Source organism: Eschrichtius robustus, chromosome 15, assembly GCF_028021215.1.
Source record: "Eschrichtius robustus isolate mEscRob2 chromosome 15, mEscRob2.pri, whole genome shotgun sequence".
Classification (NCBI taxonomy): domain Eukaryota; kingdom Metazoa; phylum Chordata; class Mammalia; order Artiodactyla; family Eschrichtiidae; genus Eschrichtius; species Eschrichtius robustus.
Window position 1 is genome coordinate 25,800,991 of NC_090838.1, and position 22,903 is coordinate 25,823,893.

General features: G+C 39.5%; 1 protein-coding gene across 3 annotated transcripts in view; it reads right to left on the reverse strand.

Annotated features, from left to right (window-relative positions):
• MEMO1 (mediator of cell motility 1) overlaps window positions 1-22,903 on the reverse strand; it is a 134,934-nt gene that overhangs the window by 111,806 nt on the left and 225 nt on the right. The window contains exon 2 of one of the 3 annotated variants that reach the window (XM_068564962.1): window positions 22,269-22,346. In XM_068564962.1, coding sequence (XP_068421063.1) covers window positions 22,269-22,329 — 61 coding nt within the window. In that variant the 5' untranslated portion in view covers window positions 22,330-22,346. Of the gene's footprint in view, window positions 1-22,268; window positions 22,596-22,903 lie in introns of those variants that run through there. The other 2 variants (XM_068564961.1, XM_068564960.1) reach the window with 2 other exon arrangements.

Genomic DNA, 22,903 nt, shown 5'->3' on the forward strand with positions numbered 1-22,903 from the left:
CACACACACACACACACGCGCGCGCGCGCGCGCGGGCATCTGAGTTGTTTCCAAGTCTTAGCTACTGTAACTAGTGCTGCTATAAACACTGGGGTGCATGTATCTTTTCGAATTAGAGTTAACACCATAAAACTCGTAGGCAAAACATTCTTGGACATAAATCACAGCAATATTTTATTAGATCAGTCTCTCAAGGCAAAAGAAATAAAAGCAAAAATAAACAAATGGGACCTAGTCAAACTTAAAAGCTTTTGCACTGCAAAGGAAACCATCAACAAAACATCAAGACAACCTATGAAATGAGAAAAAGTATTTGCAAACGAAGGGCCCAACAAGGGCTTAATTTCCAGAACGTACAAAGAGCTCATACAACTCAATATCAAAAAAACAAACAACCCAATGAAAAAACGGGCAGAAGACCTAAATAACCATTTCTCCAAAGCAGACATACAGATGGCCAACAGGCACATGAAAAGATGCTCATACCGCTAATTATTTAGAGAAATGCAAATCAAAACCACAATGACGTATCACCTCACACCAGTCAGAATGGCTATCATCAAAAAGTCTACAAATAATAAATGCTAGAGAGGGTGTGGAGAAAAGGGAACCCTCCTACACTGTTGGTGGGAGTGTAAATCGGTGCAGCCACTACGGAAAACAATATGGAAGTTACTTAAAATTAAAAATTGATCCACCATACAATACAGCAATCCCACTCCTGCACATATACCTGGAAAAGACAAAAACTCTAATTTGAAAAGATACATGCACCCCAATGTTCTCACGGTTTAAATTAATCAGAGGGAGTTCCCTGGTGGCCTAGTGGAATTCCAGGCTTTCACTGCCATGGCCCAGGTTCAATCCCTGGTCAGGGAACTGAGATCCCGCAAGCCGCATGGTACAGCCAAAAAATATAAATAAATAAAACAAATAAGTCAAATAGCATTAATTCAGAAGAAACAGACCCTGACTTACTGAACAGCAAAGCACTAGAGCAAAAGTATTCATCAGAATCACCTGTACAGCTTTTTTTAAAAATAATAATAATAATAATAAACAAAGCCAGAATCCTCATTCCTAGAAGAGTCTAACTGACTCAACAGATCTGGTATAGGGCTGCATGGACAATTCTTATATATAACCTCTGGTTGAGAACCTCTGTAGCAGGGACTGAGCCAAGGACACTTGTTGCTAAGAGGGCAACAAAATAACCGAGAGCTCCCTGGTTTCCTAAATGACTGCTCATTCCCTCAGCCACTCTCTGTCTTACTTATACCTTGTCATGCAACAGTTGAGATTTCTGTGTCCTTTACTTTCCCATAATAAATCTCCTTCATTTAAGGTAATCGAAAACTATATCTCTGGCTTATAACCTAAACAACACAGTATCCCACTTGTCCTGTGAAGACCAAATAATCCAGATGTTAAGAATAATCATCAGATAGATAGATGTTCTTCCTTACCACATTTGGTCTAATTTTCCAAATCACTGTGATATCTATGAATCTTGTACTCAAACTTCAAATATTTTTACCAACTGATAGCACAAACGAGAACCAAAGGCAAAAGCATTTCATTGACAAAACCGGTATCTAAGTCTACATATGAAATTCATGCACTTTATCCCCAGGAAAGTTCCCTAGAATTCAAGACTTATTTCACTCAATTCTAATAAATGTATGCTAATACCAAACACCCGATAGATGAGAAGCAACAACTTAGAAGGGAAAAAGAGACTGACTGCTACAAATTGGCCTGACAACATCTACAAGAAATGAGACATACACACAAACACATTTTTTTAAATAAACAAATTTTATGCATTTGCCAAACCCAGAGAACTGAAATCATAAAGAATGAACTTAAATGTATGCAAATTAAACAAACAAACAAAAAAATGTACCAGCATGTCAGGATATTCCAAGATGGAACAGAAATGGTGACAAATAAATCTAACTGTATTTATTTATAATTTATGACACCACCTCACCCAAGGGGGTAAGGGGAAAAGCAGCTGTAAAATTTAGTAACTTTCCAAAACCACTTAACTTTGGAAAATGATGTTTTCATTAGAAATTGTAAGGCTAAAGACAAAAGGAACTGTACATACACACTTTAGTTGGTAAATGTGTTTCACATAGAGATATGGGTTAACAATTCTAAGCCTGCTTTATATATATATATATACTGGGGTTGAGCAAATGAGTAAACGGATGGTGGATGGTGGATAGGAGCCAGGTTTCTCACTATTGAAGAGGGAAGTTACAGATAAGCAAGGGGAAAAGAGTAAAAATGATGAATTAGAGTTGGAGAAATGAGTGTCAACTCATGCTTCGCTTAATAAAGAGAGAGATGGATAGATATAAAAATAGAGATATAGGTACATGAGTGAGTAAAAATAAATGTATTTCCTAGTTTTATCCAAAAACAGGACCTAGAAGCAATAACACCCAGTAGCAGTAAATACATCCCAGTGCCCAGATCTTAGCTCCTAAATACGATTACCATAAAAGAAAGCAAGAATCCTTGGAGAAATGTCACATTCTATGACTAGGGCAGTGAAAATACAACATAAGCGAGGAGTATCTTGTAGAAAGAAAGGAAGTGCTCAAAAAGCAAAAGCATGGGGCATGTCAAGGGAATGCAGAAGCCAACTTGAATGTGCTCCCAATGACCAAAGGTGGAAATATGTGAGCAACCAAAAATCTAGTGTGGGACAGGATTACCCTCCAAAGTATGAAGTAAATATACATGTGTCCATACTAATACAAGTGACTGAATAAATAAATGGGAAAATGGAACATATCTTCCTTAGAGAAGAGCCCAAAGTATTATATGTAGATACATACTCCTCCAAAAGTGTGGGCTAGACTTCAGTGACTCACATCCAAAGAACAAAACATGAAAAGGGGAAGGTAGTAATTTACAGTGGAGATAATGATGAAAAATCTGCAAGAGAAATTAAGGAAACACTCCCATTTACCACTGCAACAAAAAGAATAAAATACCTAGGAATAAACCTACCTAAGGGGACAAAAGATCTGTATGCAGAAAACTGTAAGACACTGATGAAAGAAATTAAAGATGGTACAAACAGATGGATAGATATACCATGTTCTTGGATTGGAAGAATCAACATTGTGAAAATGACTCTACTACCCAAAGCAATCTACAGAGTCAATGCAATCCCTATCAAACTACCACTGGCATTTTTCACAGAACTAGAACAAAAAATTTCACAATTTGCATGGAAACACAAAAGACCCCGAATAGCCAAAGCAATCTTGAGAAAGAAAAACGGAGCTGGAGGAATCAGGCTCCATGACTTCAGACTATACTACAAAGCTACAGTAATCGAGACAGTATGGTACTGGCACGAAAAAAATATATAGATCAATGCAACAGGATAGAAAACCCAGAGATAAGCCCACGCACACATGGTCACCTTATTTTTGATAAAGGAGGCAAGAATATACAATGGAGAAAAGACAGCCTCTTCAATAAGTGGTGCTGGGAACACTGGACAGCTACATGTAAAAGAATGAAATTGGAACACTCCCTAACACCATACACAAAAATAAACTCAAAATGGATTAAAGACCTCAATGTAAGGCCAGACACTATAAAACCCTTACAGGAAAATATAGGCAGAACACTCTATGACATAAATCACAGCAAGATCCTTTTTGACCCACCTCCTAGAGAAATGGAAATAAAAACAGAAATAAACAAATGGGACCTAAACTGAAACTTAAAAGCTTTTGCACAGCAAAGGAAACCATAAACAAGACGAAAAGACAACCCTCAGAATGGGAGAAACTATTTGCAAATGAAGCAACTGACAAAGGATTAATCTCCAAAATTTACAAGCAGCTCATGCAGTTCAATATCAAAAAAACAAACAACCCAATCCAAAAATGGGCCGAAGACCTAAATAGACATTTCTCCAAAGAAGATATACAGATTGCCAACAAACACATGAAAGGATGCTCAACATCACTAATCATTAGAGAAATGCAAATCAAAACTACAATGAGGTATCCTCTCACACCAGTCAGAATGGCCATCATCAAAAGTCTACAAACAATAAAAGCTGGAGAGGGTGTGGAGAAAAGGGAACCCTCTTCTTGCACTGTGGGTGGGAATGTAAATTGGTACAGCCACTGTGGAGAACAGTATGGAGGTTCCTTAAAAAACTAAAAATAGAACTACCATACGACCCAGCAATCCCATTACTGGGCATATACCCTGAGAAAACCGTAATTCAAAAAGAGTCAAGTACCACAGTGTTCACTGCAGCTTTATTTACAATAGCCAGGACATGGAAGCAACCTAAGTGTCCATCGACAGATGAATGGATAAAGAAGATGTGGCACATACATACGATGGAATATTACTCAGCCATAAAAAGAAACGAAACTGAGTTATTTGTAGTGAGGTGGATGGACCTAGAGTCTGTCATACAGAGTGAAGTAAGTCAGAAAGAGAAAAACAAATACCGTATGTTAACACATATATATGGAATCTAAAAAAAAAAAAAAAATGGTTCTGAAGAACCTAGATAGGGGCAGGACAGGAATAAAGATGCAGACGTAGAGAATGGACTTGAGGACACAGGGAGGGGGAAGGGTAAGCTGGGACAAAGTGAGAGAGTGGCATGGACATATATACACTACCAAATGTAAAATAGATAGCTAGTGGGAAGCAGCCGCATAGCACAGGGAGATCAGCTCGGTGCTTTGTGACCACTTAGAGGGGTGGGATAGGGAGGATGGGAGGGAGATGCAAGAGGGAAGAGATATGAGGATATATGTATACATACAGCTGATTCACTTTGTTATACAGCAGGAACTAACACAACATTGTAAAGCAATTATACTCCAATAAAGATGTTAAGAAAAAAAAATTTACAGTGGAAAAACATGACAAACACTACCTTAACCAAATGATCACGGTTAACAACACCAAAGTTAATACCATGTACTCCCAATATGATGAGGAAGTTATTTCACCTCTGCAGTATTCTTCCCCAAAACTCATAACCAGTCTAATCATGAGGGGAAAAAATCTGACAAACCCAAATTGAGTAACATTCTACAAAATCTTGACAGTATTCCTCAAAACTGTCAAAGACAAACTAAGACCCTATCACAGACCAGAGAAGACCAAAGATATGATGATATCTTTGCAATCATGATATCAATGCAATGTGGTATCTTGGATTAGATAATAGAATAAAAAAATTTTTTAAAAAAAAGGATATTTGGGTAAAAACTGGTGAAATTGAAGTCTAGAGTTCAGTTAATAGTATCGACCAACTTCTGTTCTTAGTTTTAACAAATGTATCATGGTAATTTAAGATGTTACTATTAGGGGAAGCTGGACAAGAGATATACAGAAACTCTGTATTACCTTTACAATTTTGCAGAAAATCTAAAATTATTCCAAAGTTAAAAGGTTATTAATAATAATAACAAACCAACACAAATAGCACAGAAACTGGGGGACAGCAGTAAACACATTGAGAGTAGAGACAAATATCAGCAGGCTCCTAACTAAACCCTGAGTGTCACCGGTTGTTTAAGAAAACAGGACATGGGAATTCCCTGTTGGCGCAGTGGTTAAGAATCCGCCTGCCAATGCAGGGGACATGGGTTCGAGCTCTGGTCCGGGAAGATCCCATATGCCACGGAGCAACTAAGCCCGTGCGCCAAGAGCCCGTGCTCCACCACAAGAGAAGCCGCCGCAATGAGAAGCCCGCGCACTGCAACGAAGAGTAGCCCCCGCTCGCCGCAACTAGAGAAAGCCCGTGCACAGCAATGAAGACCCAACGCAGCAAAAAATAAATAAATTAATTTAAAATTTTTTTAAAGAAATAAATTAAAGAAATATACTTGTAAAGTAAGCACACTACAAAATGTAATGAAATACATAATTTAAGGCTAACTTTGTCATCATATATTTGGCAAGTTGGTGTCAGACAAATACCGTAATAACCTAGTCAGATTGGTGATTCAATCACTCATAAAGCATTTAGTGAGCTCCTGCTCTGTGCCAGACACTTCTCTCAGTGCTAGAAATACAAAGATGATAGTGGTGATGTCACCTTCCACTCTGAACAGTAAAAACAAAACTGATAATGGTGATGTCATCTTCTACTTTGAGCAACCCAGTTTTCTTCCTAAAGACTCAAAACAGTGTGGTAAAAATGAAGACACTTGGGTCCCACTAATCAGCAAATCTAATTCAAAAGGTTTATGATAGTCCCTCACCACGCTTTTGAGAAACAGAGGTGAGGGAGGAAGTTTATCAAAACCACTTATGACTTATAAATTACATCTCCCCATTTCCCTCGAGCCACTGTAATTAGTAGAAGGAGTATGTAATATGGCATAGGGTGTACTGGGCCATGTGTGTGTGTGTGTGTGTGTGTTCGTGTAGAGAGACATTAAGATTGATAACCACTACAATAAAGAGTTCTTGGCGGGGGGCGGGGTGGGGGGATTGTTAATTATAATTGCCAAGGAAGAAGTAAGAATTTCTACAAACCAGAGGTTCTCAAAGTAACATGCAGATTCCTGGGATCCCCAAGACCCTTTCAGAAGGTCCATTAGGTCAAAACCATTTTCAAAATACTAAAAACATTATTTGCTTCTTTCACTGTATTGGCACTCATTGCATTTCACTCATTGGCATTTACTGATGGCTCAAAAGTAACGGTAGGTAAAAACGCTGGTATCTTAGCAGTACCAGCACACTATACTAGTAGTCATTACATTCTTTGCCACTGCACACTCACCACACTCTACTTAAAAAAGGAAAAAAAAACCCAGTTTCATTCAAGAATGTCTTCGATGTAGCTGTAGTTATAAATTTAACACATTTTATAAAATCTCAACCCTTGAATACACACTTTTTAATATTCTGTGTGTTGAAATGGGAAGTATAATGGTTGTCTCAGGCACTTACACGACTGCATTGCAAGCTGAACTAGCCACTTTTCTATAGAACATCATTTTTCTTGAAAGAATGACTGATAGACAAATGATGGTTACTTAATCTTGGGTATTTAGCAAATATTTCCTTGAAAGTCAACAGTGAGCCTAGGGACTTCCCTAGAGGTCCAGTGGTAAAGAATCCACCTTCCAATGCAGGGGATGCAGGTTCTATCCCTGGTCGGGGAACTAAGATCCCACATGCTGCAGGGCAACTAAGCCTGCGCGCCACAACTACTGAGGTCACATGCCACAAAACCACAGAGCCCAGGCACCCTGCAGCCCGCGCGCCACAACTAGAGAAGCCCACAACTAGAGAAGCCCACGCGCAGCAACAAAGAACCCATGCAGCGGAACAAAAAGATCCCGCGTGCCTCAACGAAGATCTTGTGTGCTGCAAGTAAGACCCGATGCAGCCAAAAAGATAAAGAAAATAAATAAATATTTTTTTAAAAAGAAAATCAACAGTGAGCCTATAACGTCTAGGAAAACAACTGTCAATCTCTATTGCTAACTACAAAATTCAAGCTTTGAGAAAATTAGAATTTTGCAAACTCATTTCTACCAGTGCGGACTTAAAAGCTTCCTACATCAAAAAGACTTTTCTGATGAGAATGTGAAATTAACAAATGTGATTCTTTGACAATGAATAATGAAATGTGTACACATTCGGAAGATCTGCATAACCCGAGGAACAAATATTTTCCAGATGATTAATGCATGGGGTTAAGAAATCCTGCATGGATAAAAGAAACATTCAAAGTGGAGGACAGACCAACTGATCTTAATGAAAACTTCATTTCATTGCTATGATTTCAAATTCCACATTGCAATTAAATCTTTCCGAAACTGCCTTTAGGAGTACACCATCTTGATTTCATTGATAGCTTCACAGGTATATTAAAAATGTGTAACTTACTATATGTCAACTATATGTCAGTAAAAGTTTAAAAAGTAAGAAACTACCACTTGACTTTTCGTATGGCATCAAAGAAGAATATCCACAACTATCTGAAAGGTCTATTAAAATACTCTGCCCTTTTCTAATTACATATCTGTATGAGACCAGAATTTCCTCATATGCTTCAAGTAAAATAACATATCACAAGACAGTGAATACAGCTACAGATATGAGAATCCAGCTGTTTTCTATTAAGCTAGACATTAAATATATTTGCAAAAATGTTAATAAATGCCAATCTCCTTACACCTGAAACTAGCACAACACTGTAAATCAACTATAATTCAATTTTTAAAAAAAAGCTGGACTTCCCTGGCGGTCCAGTGGTTAAGACTCCACACTTCCATTGCAGGCGGCATGGGTTCGATCCCTGGTCAGGGAACTAGGATCCTGCATGCCGCACAATGTGGCCTAAATAAATAAATAATTTTTGTAAAAGCTAATCTCTTATATATTCCCTGTTTTGGAAAATAAAGTTATTTTCATTAAAATTCTACTTATGGGGGGGAGGGATAAATTGGGAGATTGGGATTGACATATACACACTACTATATATAAAATAGATAACTAATAAGGACCTACTGTATAGCACAGGGAACTCTTCTCAATACTCTGTAATGACCTATCTGGGGAAAGAATCTAAAAAAAAGAGTTGATACATGTATATGTATAACTGATTCACTTTGCTGTACAGCAGAAACTAACACAACACTGTAAATCAACTATACGCCAATAAAAAAATTTTTTAAATGCTGCTTATGTTATTAATATGGAATGGGTTTATTACTGTTACTTTAAATGAATTAAAAGTAAATACTTCTAAAGTTTCTCAGTTTTAGTTTCTAATTTGATAGGTATTAATAGACACAATCCACATAAACAAAAGTTCTTTGAGGTTATCAGTAATTTTGAAAAGTATAAAGGAATTCTGAGACTGAAAACTTTGAAAACAACTGCTGGAGATCTGATGATACTTTATTTAGCTATTCACCTCTGGATAACCTTACTGAATGCATCATAACTATCTTCCTTTGAAGAACCAGAATAAACACTGAGAAAAAAAGGAGGTATCATAGGTAGAATAATAACTCTCTGTTGTAATATGAAAAGATCTTCAATTGTTAAATTTGTTAAGTACAGAAAGGCAAAGGATAAGACAAAATATGAGATATTGGCATTTATTACACTTCAGCTTCCATTTGCTGAAAAGAGGGAGAAAATGATGACGTGTCCATACGTGCTTGTATATGCATAAAGAAACACCAGGCACTCAAGAAACCGATAAAGGCAAATACCTATAAGGGAAGGGGAATATGGAATACACAGAAGGGTACAGGAATGAGACTTCTCAATGAATATCTTTAATTTTTAAAACATACAAATGTATTCAAAATTTTTTAATTTATAATTTAATTTAAACAACATAATCCTAAACCAATATTATGCCATAATTCAAATGTATTTTCAATTTTTATGTTGCTCTGATCTCAGAAAAACAAAAAATTTTACTCTATTTTTCAGCTCCGAGGCAAAACAGTATCACTAGCAACTAAATACTCATGCCAGAAAAATAAGTATCTCATTTCTAAAACACAAGAGGGAAATGTTTTTTTAAACCTATAAATAAATCCATCATCTGAAAAAAATAGTAATGAATAAAGTAATTATAAAGAAAATATTAGGAGTTCCCTGGTGGTCTAGTGGTTAGGATTTGGAGCTTTCACTGCCGTGGTCTGGTTTCAATCCCTGGTCGGGGAACTGAGATCCCGCAAGCCACACAATGCGGCAAAAGAAAGAAAAGAAAAGATTCAGGTAAAACCATGAAATCAGCAGTTATTTTCATTCTTTTATACTTAAAAGATGTCACTGACAGAATTAAAAGCAAAATTAGATACTGCACAAGAAAAAAATCAGTGAACCTGAATATAAAGCAAAAGAAATTATCCAAAAGGAAGCAGAGAGGAAAAAAAGGAATAGAATAATTCTCAGTGAACTGTGGGACAATATTAAGATATCTAACATACTTTTTTTTATTTGGAGTCTAGAAAACAAAGGAAGTGAAAAAGAAAAATATCTGAGATGATAATGATGACTGCTTTTCCAAATTTGCTGCAAACTACAACCCACACATCTGAGAAACTTGACAAATTCCAAACAGGATTAAATTCAAAGAAAATTATTCAAAGGCACATGATAATAGACTAGCAGGAAAATGTTAATAATTTTTTAAAATCTTAAAGCAACTAGAGGAAAAAAGATACCCTATATTCAGAGGAACAAATATTTAAAAATCACAGAATTCTCAGAATCTGTGCGAGCCAAAGTACAACAGAACATTTATAAAATGCTAAAAGAAGTAATGTCAACATACCCACTGAATTCAATACCTACCAAACTACCTTTCAAAAATGGAGTAAAAAAGCTACAGAAATCAAAACAGTATGGTAGTGGGAATTCCCTGGTGGTCCAGTGGTTAGGAACCTGTGCTTTCAAAAATAGGCAAAGGACCTGAAAACACACTTCTCCAAAGATGATATACAAATGGCCAATAAACACATGAAAAGGTGTTCAACATAATTAGTCATTAGAGAAATACAAATCAAAACCATAACGATACAAATTCACACTCATTAGGATGATCATCCAAAAAAAGGAAAATAACAAGTGTTGTCAAGGCTGCGAAAAAAATGGAACCCCCAAGCATTGGTGGTAGGAATGTAAAATGGTGCAACTACTGTGGCAATCAGTTTGGTGGTTTCTCAAAAAGTGAAACACAGAATTACTATATGACCCAGCAATTATACTCTTAGATAGATATCCAAAAGAACGGAAAGCAAGACTCAAGCGGATACTTGTACACCAACATTCATAGCACTATTATTCACAAAAGTCAAAAGGTAGAAACAACCCAAATGTCTATCAACAGATAAATGAATAAACAAACTATGGTATATCATACAATGGATATTATTCAGCTTTAAAAAGGAATTCTGATACATGCTACAACATAAATGAACTCTGAAAACATGCTAAGTGAAATAAGCCAGACATAAAAGGACAAATATTGTATGAATCCACCTAAATGAGGTACCTAAGATAGGCAAAATCATAAAGAAAGGAGAAGAGTGGTTGCCAAAGCTGGAGGAAGGAGTCAGTGGGGAGTTAAGTGTTTAATGGATACAAAGTTTCAGTTGGAACAGATGAAAACATTCTAGAGATGGATGCTGGAGACGGTCATATTGGATTGGCCAAAAAGTTCATTCTGTAACATCTTACGGAAAAAACCCAAATGAACTTTTTGGCCACCCCAATAAATAATACAAATGTACTCATGCCAGAGAAGTGTACACTTAGAAATTGGTAAAACAGTAAATTTTGTTATATATATTCTACCACAATTTTTTTAAGTGTCTTTGTATAGCTGGGGCCTTGCCAGATAGTTTATGCTACAATGTGATTTAAGGTGAACTCCTCTTTTTGTTCTCCTGCTACCCTGGGCCACACTGTATCAGTGTGACCTCTGCAGGAGAGAGGAGGGCTGGAGACTGAGTAGCTAAGGTCAGTCACAAGCTTGCTCCATGCCTACATGACCAGCCCCCAATAAAAACCCTGGATACCAAGGCCTAGCTGAGCTTCCCTGGTTGGCAATACTGCACACTTGTTGTCACGTGTCACTGAGAGGACAACTGGACTCTCACGCTTGGTCTCTCCTGCACTCCACTGTACTGTATGCACCTTTTCCTCATTTTAACCTGTATTCTTTCTCTGTAATAAACCCCGTCTGTAAGTATAACAGCTTTGATCCTTCTCACAAATCATCAAACCTGAAGGTGGTCTTGGTGACCCTGACACATATGGAAAAGAATATACCATATAAATATTAACCATGAGAAAGTTGGATTGGCTTCAATAATACAAAACAAGGAACACTTCAGAGCAAAAAAATATTACCAGATATAAAGAAGAACATACACTGTGATAGTCAATTCATCAACAAAATATAATCCCTAACAGGTATATCAAATAACAGAAATTCCAAAAACTTGAAACAACAAATCAAAAAAACTGAAAGAAAAAATAGACAAATCCAGAATTACAGTTGGAAATTTCAACACTGCTCTCAGGAACTGACAGGAAAAAAAGGAAAATCAATAGGAATGTAGAGATTTAAATAACCCAATTTAACCTAATTAACATTTAGAGAGCAATCTACCCCACAAGGACAGAAAACATACATTATTTTCAAACAGACACAGAACACTCACCAAGACAGACCATGTAATAAGCCATAAAACAAGTCTCTTGTTAGTTGTCTGGGCCCAAGGGAGAAAAACAGATGCAACATTTCCTAAACTTATTTGACCATAAACCCTTTCTGCAAAGGCATCTCCAGGGACTACTGTTTCTCAGAACACTTTGGGAAAACCTATCCCATTCATTCTCAACATCTCTCCCTAATTCTCCTCCTGGTTGTGACTAAGGAAATAAGGGAGTCAATAAATATACCTTTTCCTTGACTACCAATCCAGGATTAATCAGTGTTATGAAGTGCACACCAAAGTCCTAAGGCAGGAATAAGCTTGACATATTTGGGGAACAGCAAGGGGGCCAGAATGGCTGGAACAACATAAGGTAAAGGACAAGTGGTAGAAAATGAAATCAGAAAGTTAAGCAGAGGTCAAAGCATATAAAACCTTCTAAGCCTTGGCAAGGATTTTTAAGTGTGATTTTAAGTATGATAGGATTTTGAGAAAAGAGTATTATCTTATTTACATTTTTAAAAGAGCTCTCAGGCTGCTGTGTAAAGAACAGAATGGAAACTAGGCAACCAGTTAGGAAGCTCTGGCAGCAGCATAAGAGATGGCTAAGACCAGAGTGGCTTAGACCAGATTAAATGTGTTTGTCAAAGAAAAAAAGCCCTGAAAAATCTACATAAATTGTGTTGAGATGCCTTAAAGCATTTTCCCTACTTGGCTCCCAGGACATCTCATCCTCTTCCTCATGAGAAGCTTAATCTATCTTCCTCACATGATATCCCTCACCTCTTCAACCTCTTCAAGTTGGAAATGTTCCAAGGCTCACTCACAAACCTCTTTTCTCTGGCTACTCTGATTCCTATGGTGATTTCATCCAGACACTTGGCTTTAAATGTTATCTACATAATGATAATTCCCAATTTTAAAGCTCCACCCTAGGCCTCTCCCCTAAACTCCAGACTCATGTATCGACTTAACTATATAGTAAACATCTCAAACTTAACAAACCAAAATTGAGCTCCTAACCTTCCCCCTCCAAACCTGTTTCTCTTAAGTCTTCCCTTTCTCAGATAATAGCAACTTCATTATTGCAATCTCAGGGATAAACCTTAAGAAATATCCATGACTCCTCTCTTTCTCTCACACTCCACTCCAAGTATATCAGCAAATCCTTTCGACTCTACCTTCAAAATATACCCAGTAATGAACCACTTCTTACCCACTTCCACAGCTATTACTCAATCCAAGCCATCATCTGTAACTTGGATTGCTACTTTCCTCTTAACTGTTGGTTCAGCCCTTGCCACTGCCTTCACCACTCCCCAACTACTCTGAACATGGCAGTCAAGTGGTTCTAGTAAGTCTAAACTATAATAGATCATGTCACCAACTGCTCAAAACTTTCCAATGGCTATCTCACTCAAGTAAAGGTCCTTACAATGGTCTTCCAGACCTAATGTCATCTGACCACAACACCTCTGTGCCTCTGCTCCAGCTATTTATTTTCCTCTTAACCTCATGTTGAACTACTCTGCCCCATGTCACTTCATTCCAGTTGCAATAACCTTCTTGCATTCCTCAAATACTCCAGGCCTGCTCTAGCCACAGGACCTTTAAACTTGCTGTACCCTCGACCTAAAACTATCTAGCCCCTAACCCCTAAAATTATCTAGGATGCAAGGCTTGTTCTTTCACCTACTTCAAGTCTTCACTCAAATGTCAGTTCAATGACATCTACCCTGTCCTTGCCATTTAAAATTTCTCCCATTCTTGGGGACTTCCCTGGTGGTCCAGTGGCTAAGACTCCGCACTCCCAATGCAGGGGGCCCGGGTTCGATCCCTGGTCAGGGAACTAGATCCCACATGCCGCAACTAAGAGTTCGCATGCTGCAAATGAAGATCCCGTATGCTGCAACTGAAGATCCTGCATGCCGCAACGAAGGTCCCACATGCCGCAACGAAGGTCCCACATGCCGCAACGAAGGTCCCACATGCCACAACTAAGACCCGGCTCAGCCAAATAAATAATTAAACAAATAAATATTTTTTTAAATAAAAATAAATAAATTTCTCCCATTCTTTAACATTCCTTATGCACCAGCTCTGCTTTATTTGCTTTATAATTCTCCATAGCATTTTCCTCTAACATACTATGTGTTCTACTTACTTACCGTATTTATAGTCTGTCTCCCCCAACTAGAATATAAACTCTAGAGATTTTTGTCTGTTTTCATCTCCTGCTATGCACCTAGTCCCTAGAGCAGTACCTTTCACACAGAACTGAGTTTGTCCAATACTGAATGATTGAAAGTTAAATAAAGCCTCTGCAGAAGTGTCAAGTTTTGTTAGGCCCAATTCAAATCCTAGGACTAGAGTAATTAAAATATACTAATTCCTTTGTCTATTTATACCATATGAATAATATTCAGTATTCTTAAGTGCTTTTAGTTATGCTTTTATTATTTTATAATATATTTAACCTGACAATTAAAGAGGTGCTTACTGATTCCAAATAGTTCAACTTCTTACTTACTCTGGCATCACTATAAATAGAAGGAACACTAGGCTTCAGCTACAAGTCCTAGGTTCAAATTCTAGCTCTACCATTTACTAGTAGTATGACTCAGACAATTTAGCCTCCTTCAAGTCTTAGTTTCTCATCAATAAAACAGCAAGGCGGGGATGGATTAAAGACCTGCCTGCCTTACCTATCCTGCACCTAACCATAAGATTATTGTGAAAGTCAAAAATGTATGAGAAAATGCTTTATAAACCATAAATGATACATAAGTGTCAGTTAAATGTCTATATTGTAGTTTGGGAAAAACCTGAATGGAACAGAAAAGTTCAGTGTTTGGGGCAGCATATCTCATCATACCTCCCTGCCCCTAACATTTAACTCTAGTTTTGGAGTCAGACTGGCTCTTCCACTTACTTACTATACCTTAAGCAAGTTACTCAACCTCTCTGAGTCATTGTTTCCACATCCATAAATGGAGAAAATACCAACCTTGTAGCAGCCTTTTGAAGATTAAAGGTTATATAGACATATATGTAATGTAACTACAGAATACACTTAACAAATGACATTTTTATTTGTTGTCTTGACCTTCTTTAAAATGGACAAAAACCCAAAAGCAGATAATATAAACTACACTATGGAGGTAGGGAAGATGATTTTTGACTTGGAAAATTGCATGTGAAAGGATAAGAAGGAAAGTGAGAAAGAGGTAATCAAGCAATAATCTCAACAGTTTACCTATTAAATTTGTTCTTTCCTTCTTGCCTTTCTCCAAGGTTAAATAATAGGATGAGACGCAAAGATCATCATACAGAAAACCAAATTTAGTAACCTAAAAAAGTTCATTTCAAAACTAAATATTATATAGTATTTTCTCTTCAAAGGAGAATATTTTTATCAGTTTTTAAATTTCTCACACACCAAGATATACTTTGACACTCTAGAACTCAAGGTACATGCCAAAAAAAAAAAGTTGTGGTTTTCCAATTATAGAACCCTGATATAATTTTATTAAATATATTTAGAAATATGACAGAAAGAATTAAAACAACTTAAAAATAAAACTGCTATTAAGATATATATCATACAAACAGTTCAAGAATGCTTTATGAAATCATTAGATTTTCACATATTTCCTCACTTCTATGACACTAGTAATTATAAGGTGTAACAACCACTTTCCAGGGGGGGGAACCTCCCACATTAAATGTACACTTAAGATATAAAACATACCAATTTCAGAAAACATTAAAATGTGATATATCCCTCTGAGATGGTGAAAACATTCTATTTCTTGAGCTAGGGGATAGTTACACAGAGTATATTTGTGGATATTCATCAAAGTGTACACCCATTTATACTTTTTCTATATGTACATTTATTTCAAAATAAATTTATGTAATGTACCACAACCACACAGATACAGCTATCAACCAGATGAATTATTGATCTTAGTATGAAAGGTGAAAAAATAAAGCTTTTAAAAGAAAACATAGGAAAGTTAACTTCATGACACTGAGGTAGATAGAGATTTCATAAATGGAAACAGAAGAACACTAACCAGCTGATAAACTGGACTTCTTTAAAATTAAGAACTTTGACTCACCAAGATACCAAGATCCTGAAAAAGCTACAGAGTAGACGATATCTGCAATACATATACCTAAAAAGACTATATCCAGAATATACAAAGAACTACAAATCAATATGAAAAAAGTAAATACTCTAGTATAAAAAGGGCTAAAGACTTAATAGACACTTCACAAAAGCAGAAGTCCAAATGACTAATAAACATGGGGCCCCTAATATGAAAAGGTGCTCAACTTCATTAGTCATCGGAAAATAAAATCAAAACTACAATGCAATACAACTACACACCCTTCAAGAAAAACTAAAAATAAAAAGACTGACAATACCAAGTGTTGGCAAACATGTGGAACAACTGGAATTCTCTCATATACTTCTGGTGGGAGTATAAGTTTGTAAAACCACTTGGCAAAACTTCAGCAAAATCTACTAAAAATGAACATACCATAGCCATAACCATGACCTAATAATTCCACTTAAGGTACATACCCAACAAAAATGCATGTATACATTCATCAGGAAAAAGAATACAAAAATGTTCAAAGCAGCAAAACTGTAAATAACAAAAATGTCCATCAACAGTAGAATGGATAAACTGTGGTTTATTCACAGAATAGAACACAACAACAAGAATAAACAAACCACAGGGCTTCCCTGGTGGCGCAGTGGTTGGGAGTCTGCCTGCTGATGCAGGGGACACGGGTTTGAGCCCTGGTCTGGGAGGATCCCACATGCCGCGGAGCGACTAGGCCCGTGAGCCACGATTACTGAGCCTGCGCGTCTGGAGCCTGTGCTCCCCGACAAGAGAGGCCGTGACAGTGAGGGGCCCGCGCACCGCGATGAAGAGTGGTCTCCACTTGCCGCAGCTAGAGAAAGCCCTCGCACAGAAACGAAGACCTAACACAGCCATAAATTAAATAAATAAATAAATAAATAAATAATTTAAAATTTAAAAAAAAAAAAAAAAGAATAAACAAACCACAGTATAACATGGATTAATCTCATAAATGTAATGTTGAGCAAAAGAAGCTCAAACAAGTTATACTATATGATTTCACTTATACAGAGTTCAAAAACAGACAAAACTTTTCTATGGTGTTAGAATACAAGGAATACAGTGTGAGTTGGGAATTCCACTACTGATGTTTATTGAGCTGGGTGCTAATTACAATGACATGCCTATTTTGTGAAACTTCATCTAGCTGTACACTTTTCTATATGTATGTCGTACTTCTTTAAAAATCTTACATTAAATAAGGTCCCCAACTAGTGAATCATGACTTCTAATCTTTTCCTACCACCAAGATTCTTCACCTATACTATGCTCAGAGACTTAACTAGCAATGGTCCTATATCACCAGCAATGTTCTTAGGGATTTAAATGTCAATATCTCTGTCCATATCTACTATATGCTAAGCCCTTTAATGTTCACTTGTTCAGATACTTATTATCTATTACGTACAAAACCTGTGCTTGCTGAGAACTTGGGGTACAAAAAAATTAGTAAGACATAGTCCCTGTCTTCTAGGAGCTCATAATCTTATAGAAGACCACATACACAGATAACAAGGTAAATATATAGAGATACACACAGGATATTATGGGAACACAAAGGAACATCAGAAACAGCCAGGGGGAGTTAAGGCATCAGGGTAGGCTTCTAGGAGGTGTTAACACCTGAGTCCTTAAAAGATGAGAAGGAGTTATCCTGGCAAAGTGCATTCCAACACAGGAAACAGCTTGAATAAAAACACAGTGATAAGAAACAGCATAGTGTATTTAAAGAAACAATGAACAGCTGCTAGACGGTTGCTGAAGCGTAGTAAAAGGGAGAACTGGGATGGGGTTGGGGGAAGTGGCCAAAGAGATAGGAAGATGCCAAGTCATGAAGAGACTTAGACCTTATCCAACAGGAAAGATGGGTCAGTGAGATTTATGCAAAGAAATTATGTGGTCAGATAGATTATTCAGGGAGCAATGCAGAGGATGGACTTAAAGGGAATAAAGTTGGCAGAAAGAAGGACGGTTAGGAGGCAGTTATAACTGTCCAGACAGAAGATGATAAGGGCTGAAATAATGAAATGAAAGATATAGCAAATCCGGAAAAAATACAGAGTACAGACACATTATGCTGCTGATCTAGAGACCACATTTTGAGAACCACAAATATACACTATGGGTTGACAATTTTTTTCTGTAAAGGCCCAAATAAATAGTAAATATTTTAGGCTTTACAGGCCACATACAGACTCTATTTCACTTCTTGGTTCTTGTTTGTTTTTTAAACCCTTTAAAAATTAAAAACCGGGCTTCCCTGGTGGCGCGGTGGTTAAGAATCCGCCTGCCAATGCAGGGGACACGGGTTCGAGCCCTGGTCTGGGAAGATCTCACGTGCCATGGAGCAACTAAGTCTGTGTGCCACAACTACTGAAGCCTGTGCGCCTGGAGCCCATGCTCCGCAACAAGAGAAGCCACCGCAATGAGAGGCCCGCTCGCCGCAACTAGGGAAAGCCCACTCGCAGCAGCGAAGACCCAACACAGCCAAAAATAAAATAAATAAAATAAATAAATTTTTTTAAAAAATTAAAAACCATTCTTTGTTAGTGGACTTTACCACAAAAAAAAAAAAAAAAAAAGGCCACAGGCTGGATTTGGACTGCAGACGTAGTGAGTTTGCTGATCCCTGCTGTATACCCATAAAGAAGCAAGGATTAACCTTCCTATGAGATTAATTTTCCTAAAATGTTACTTGCATATCAGTCCCCTACTCAGAAACTTCTGCACTGGTCCTGATTACCTACTGCATAAGTTAAATCCCTGTGATGCATAGAATTCACAGGCATCTACACTCTAGCTCCAACCAGGCTCGTGAACTACACCCCGTGAGAACCTTCCATTCTTATTAAATTGGCCTACTTACATTTACCTGCCTCTGTATCTTTGTGGTGTTCCCCAATGTACTTTTTCCCTTTTCAAATCTACTCAAATACCCTTCCTTCAAAGCATAATTCAAATCCTTTGAAGTGATTCCACCCTCGTCCAAACTCCTAAAAGCACTACCTCAATTTATCTGATATTTATTTTCTGTCTTGAGTTACTACACTTCAGATTACCTTCTTGGAGGGCAGGGAATACTTGATACTTTTATCAATGGATCTAGCATATAACAAGGGGTAAATAAAAATGAAGGTGTGTATGTAGATATATAACACATATATGTATACACACTTTTTTTTTTTCTGAACTAGCTATATAACTGAAGCAAATGTTATTTCACCATTTTATCAGTAATTGAGCACTTTAATTCTATGGACACAATCTGAATGCTGTAGAATTACAGAATGACAATCCAAAAGCACATCTGTCTCTCTCCTACTACATGTTTTTAGGCCTAGTTTAAGGGAAGAATAATAATACAAGTAAAATTTTTCCAATGGTCAAAGTTATCAATCTAGATACAGTGGGGTCTAGAAGTCACTAGATCAAGTCAAAATTTACTTACGTATATTTTTATTCATTTTTAAAATATGAAATCACCTTTTATAACTAAATTGCCTTTTTTTTTCTTTTAAATTTGGCAGCGATGCATGGCTTGCGGGATCTCATTTCCCTGACCAGGGATTTGAACCCGCGCCCTCAGCAGTGAAAGCACAGAGCCCTAACCACTGGACCGCCAGAGAATTCCCCTAAATTGCTTTAAATTCACCCTAATTATTATTCAAGTTTAAAAGTCTCTCTCTCTCTCTCTCTCTCTCTCTCTCTCTCACACACACACACACACACACACACGCCACACATGGTCTGAATTTTTTTTTTTAACAATAAGGTTCTCCATGACAATTCACATTACCAAAATTGCATTACTGATTTCATTCAGAATTTAGGGAAATAAGAATATATTTTAAAATTTTAAGAAAGTTGTCCATTTTAGTTCACTACTGATAAATAGTTTTAATCACAGAATGTTTTCAGCTGGATTAAAGAATTCTTATATTTGAGATTACTGAAGAAGTCTTTTCAAGTCTGAAGTGTGAACTATGCCTAATTCTACTACACAAAGAATGTTCAAGAATCTATAAAAATTCCTACAGAATCATCTGGCCATATTTTCAGTGCAAAAGTTTAAAACATTTTTGAAAGGTATAGAAAACAAAATAAATTAACCAAAAAATGGCCATGAAAATGAAAACTGTGACTTTTTAACTCTTCAAAACACATTGAAGAAAAAGTTTAGTGACTCACAACCCTGAAAAGATTATTCACTGATAAATTTAAAAGTAATAATGCATTGATTAGAGGACAAAACCAGGAGCCAGAGACTCCCATTCCTGTTCTGCCACTGGTTTCTACAGAATCTTGGGCATATCCCCATAAGCCGAACAAGAAAGGCTTAACTGACATGCTAAGGTTGTGAGAACTGATGAAGTGTTTATGAAGCACTTTGGAACCATGAGGGAAGCCACTATAACCATTAAAAGTCATCTGCTTAATGCAAAACTATAGCTACCTGTTAGGCTTGCAAATCCTTTGTGTCTTCTTAACACAGCAAATCTTCAGTGAGTCAGTAAAGTGCATGTATTTAATGAGCGAGCTTAGCAACCTCAGAGAAATGAATTTTCTTCCAAATCTTTGTTTTCTCACAAACCATGTCTCTATCCAACCCAACTATTTGCAAAGGGAAACATGATCCGACCCACACTAAAGATTTGGGTCTAGATATTGATAAGCCAATACCAAATGACTGAAAATTCAGGAATCACAGTGGAATTTTGTCAACTTACCAGAAATGTGACTCCTGAAAATAATCCCATAAAACAGTCGTTCTAACAAGAGCTTTATTAAAGGGAAAGTCCCTACACTCTCTGACCTAAAGAGCTCTAAAGTATTTTTGGACAGTGTCGATAGAAGACTAACTCGCTCAAAACCTGACCCAACGCGTTAGGTAGTTCCAGCACCTGCTTGGTGTTAAGCGACTGGAGACTGGGGAGGCTGCTCAGGAAAAAGTGCTGATGCCATCTCCAGCTGCCCCTTTCGTGAATGACAGTAACAATGAAAACACTGACAAAAGAGCTAGGAGGCCACCCCAAGCCTCTGCTTAGCAATACTTCTACCCTACCCCCAACAGACAGAGCAGCAAACCCCAGAAAGGGGCCTCCTCTCACAGACCTAACATGCCCAGACCCTGCCTCTGGTCTGGCAATGTCAAAAAGTACTACCCTTCACTCCTCTCAAGACGGCTGAGCACCTGAAAGGTGAGGGGGAAATGCGGCCTCTCGTTCTGAACTGCCAAGGGGAGCGGGAGAAGACTGCCTGGCAGGAGGCGGGCGAGCAGAGCCCGTGTGCACCCCGGGAGACTAAGAACTCCCCGGGTCGCGGGCGCCGCTCGGAGCTTCGTGGGGAGGAGAGGCGAAGAGAGGAGACGGGAGGGGAGGGGACGGGAGGGGAGGGGACGGGAGGGGAGGGGAAAGGAGGAAGGCGCGTCCCTCCCGCGGCGGGAGGGCGGAGGGTCGCTCGGCTCCGCACGGAGGAAGCAGGGCTCGGGCGCAGGGCGAACCGTCCCCGCGGGGGGTGGCTGCGGCCGGCCGCCCGCTTCCCGGGAGCCGGAGGAGGCGACAAGTAGGCTCGGTCGGGGAGCGCATTCTTTCCTCAAGCCTGGTCCTGAGGGAGGGCGCAGGCTGCCGAGGCGGCAACTCTCCCTCTCGCCCAACTCCCGGCAGAGCGTGAGGGCGGCCGACCCCGGGCTGACCGGCGGGATGCCGCGCGGGTGGGAAGGCGGCGAGGCCAGCCTCCGGCCCGCTCCCTCCCCACGCGGTCCGCGGCCGGCGGCCGTCAGCGACCTCGTCCCTCCCGCCGCCGCGCGGGGCCGGGCCGCCGACCTCGGCCGGCCGGGCGCGGGGCCAGGCAGCGGCGGCGGAAGGGCCGGCCGGCCGGCCTGGGGCCCTACCTGAGGCTGTGTACCAGCTCCCGGCGTGACTGGCTTCCCGGCAGACCACTCGGTTGGACATCTTGGTGCCTGTGCCGCCTATGGTGCACGAGGATGAATGAGGAGGCGGCGGCGGCGGCGGCAGGAGCGGTTCCGCGAGGGGACGAGACACCGCGGGCCCAGCCCAGGAGGAGGCGGCAGCGGGGAGGGGATCAGCCCGGCCCAGGAGGAGGAGGAAGAGGAGGAGGCGGCGGCCCGGGAGGAGGAGGAGATGGCAGCCGGGGCGGTGGCGGCGGCGGCGGCGGCAACAATCACCACAAACTCGGGCGGCCGCCGGAAGACGGGGCCCGCGGCGGCCTCACCGAAGCCCGGAAAGCCCTGGCCCCGGCCCTCGGAGTCGCCGCTGCTCCCCAGCCGGGGCTGGTTCCGCCGAGCCACCCCCACGGCCCCCCCCCGTCCCGGTCGGCCTCCCGGAGCCACCGCCGGTGACCCCACCCCCGTGACTCCGCGCCCGCCCCCTCCCCCCACCCCCCGCGGGACTCCCCGCACCCACCCCCACCCCCGGCGGGGCCCTCCTGCCCGCCCGGCTGCCGGCCCGCCGGCCCCGCCCCGCCCCGCTCCTCCTCCGGCCGCGCGGCGAGGTTAACGGCGGACAC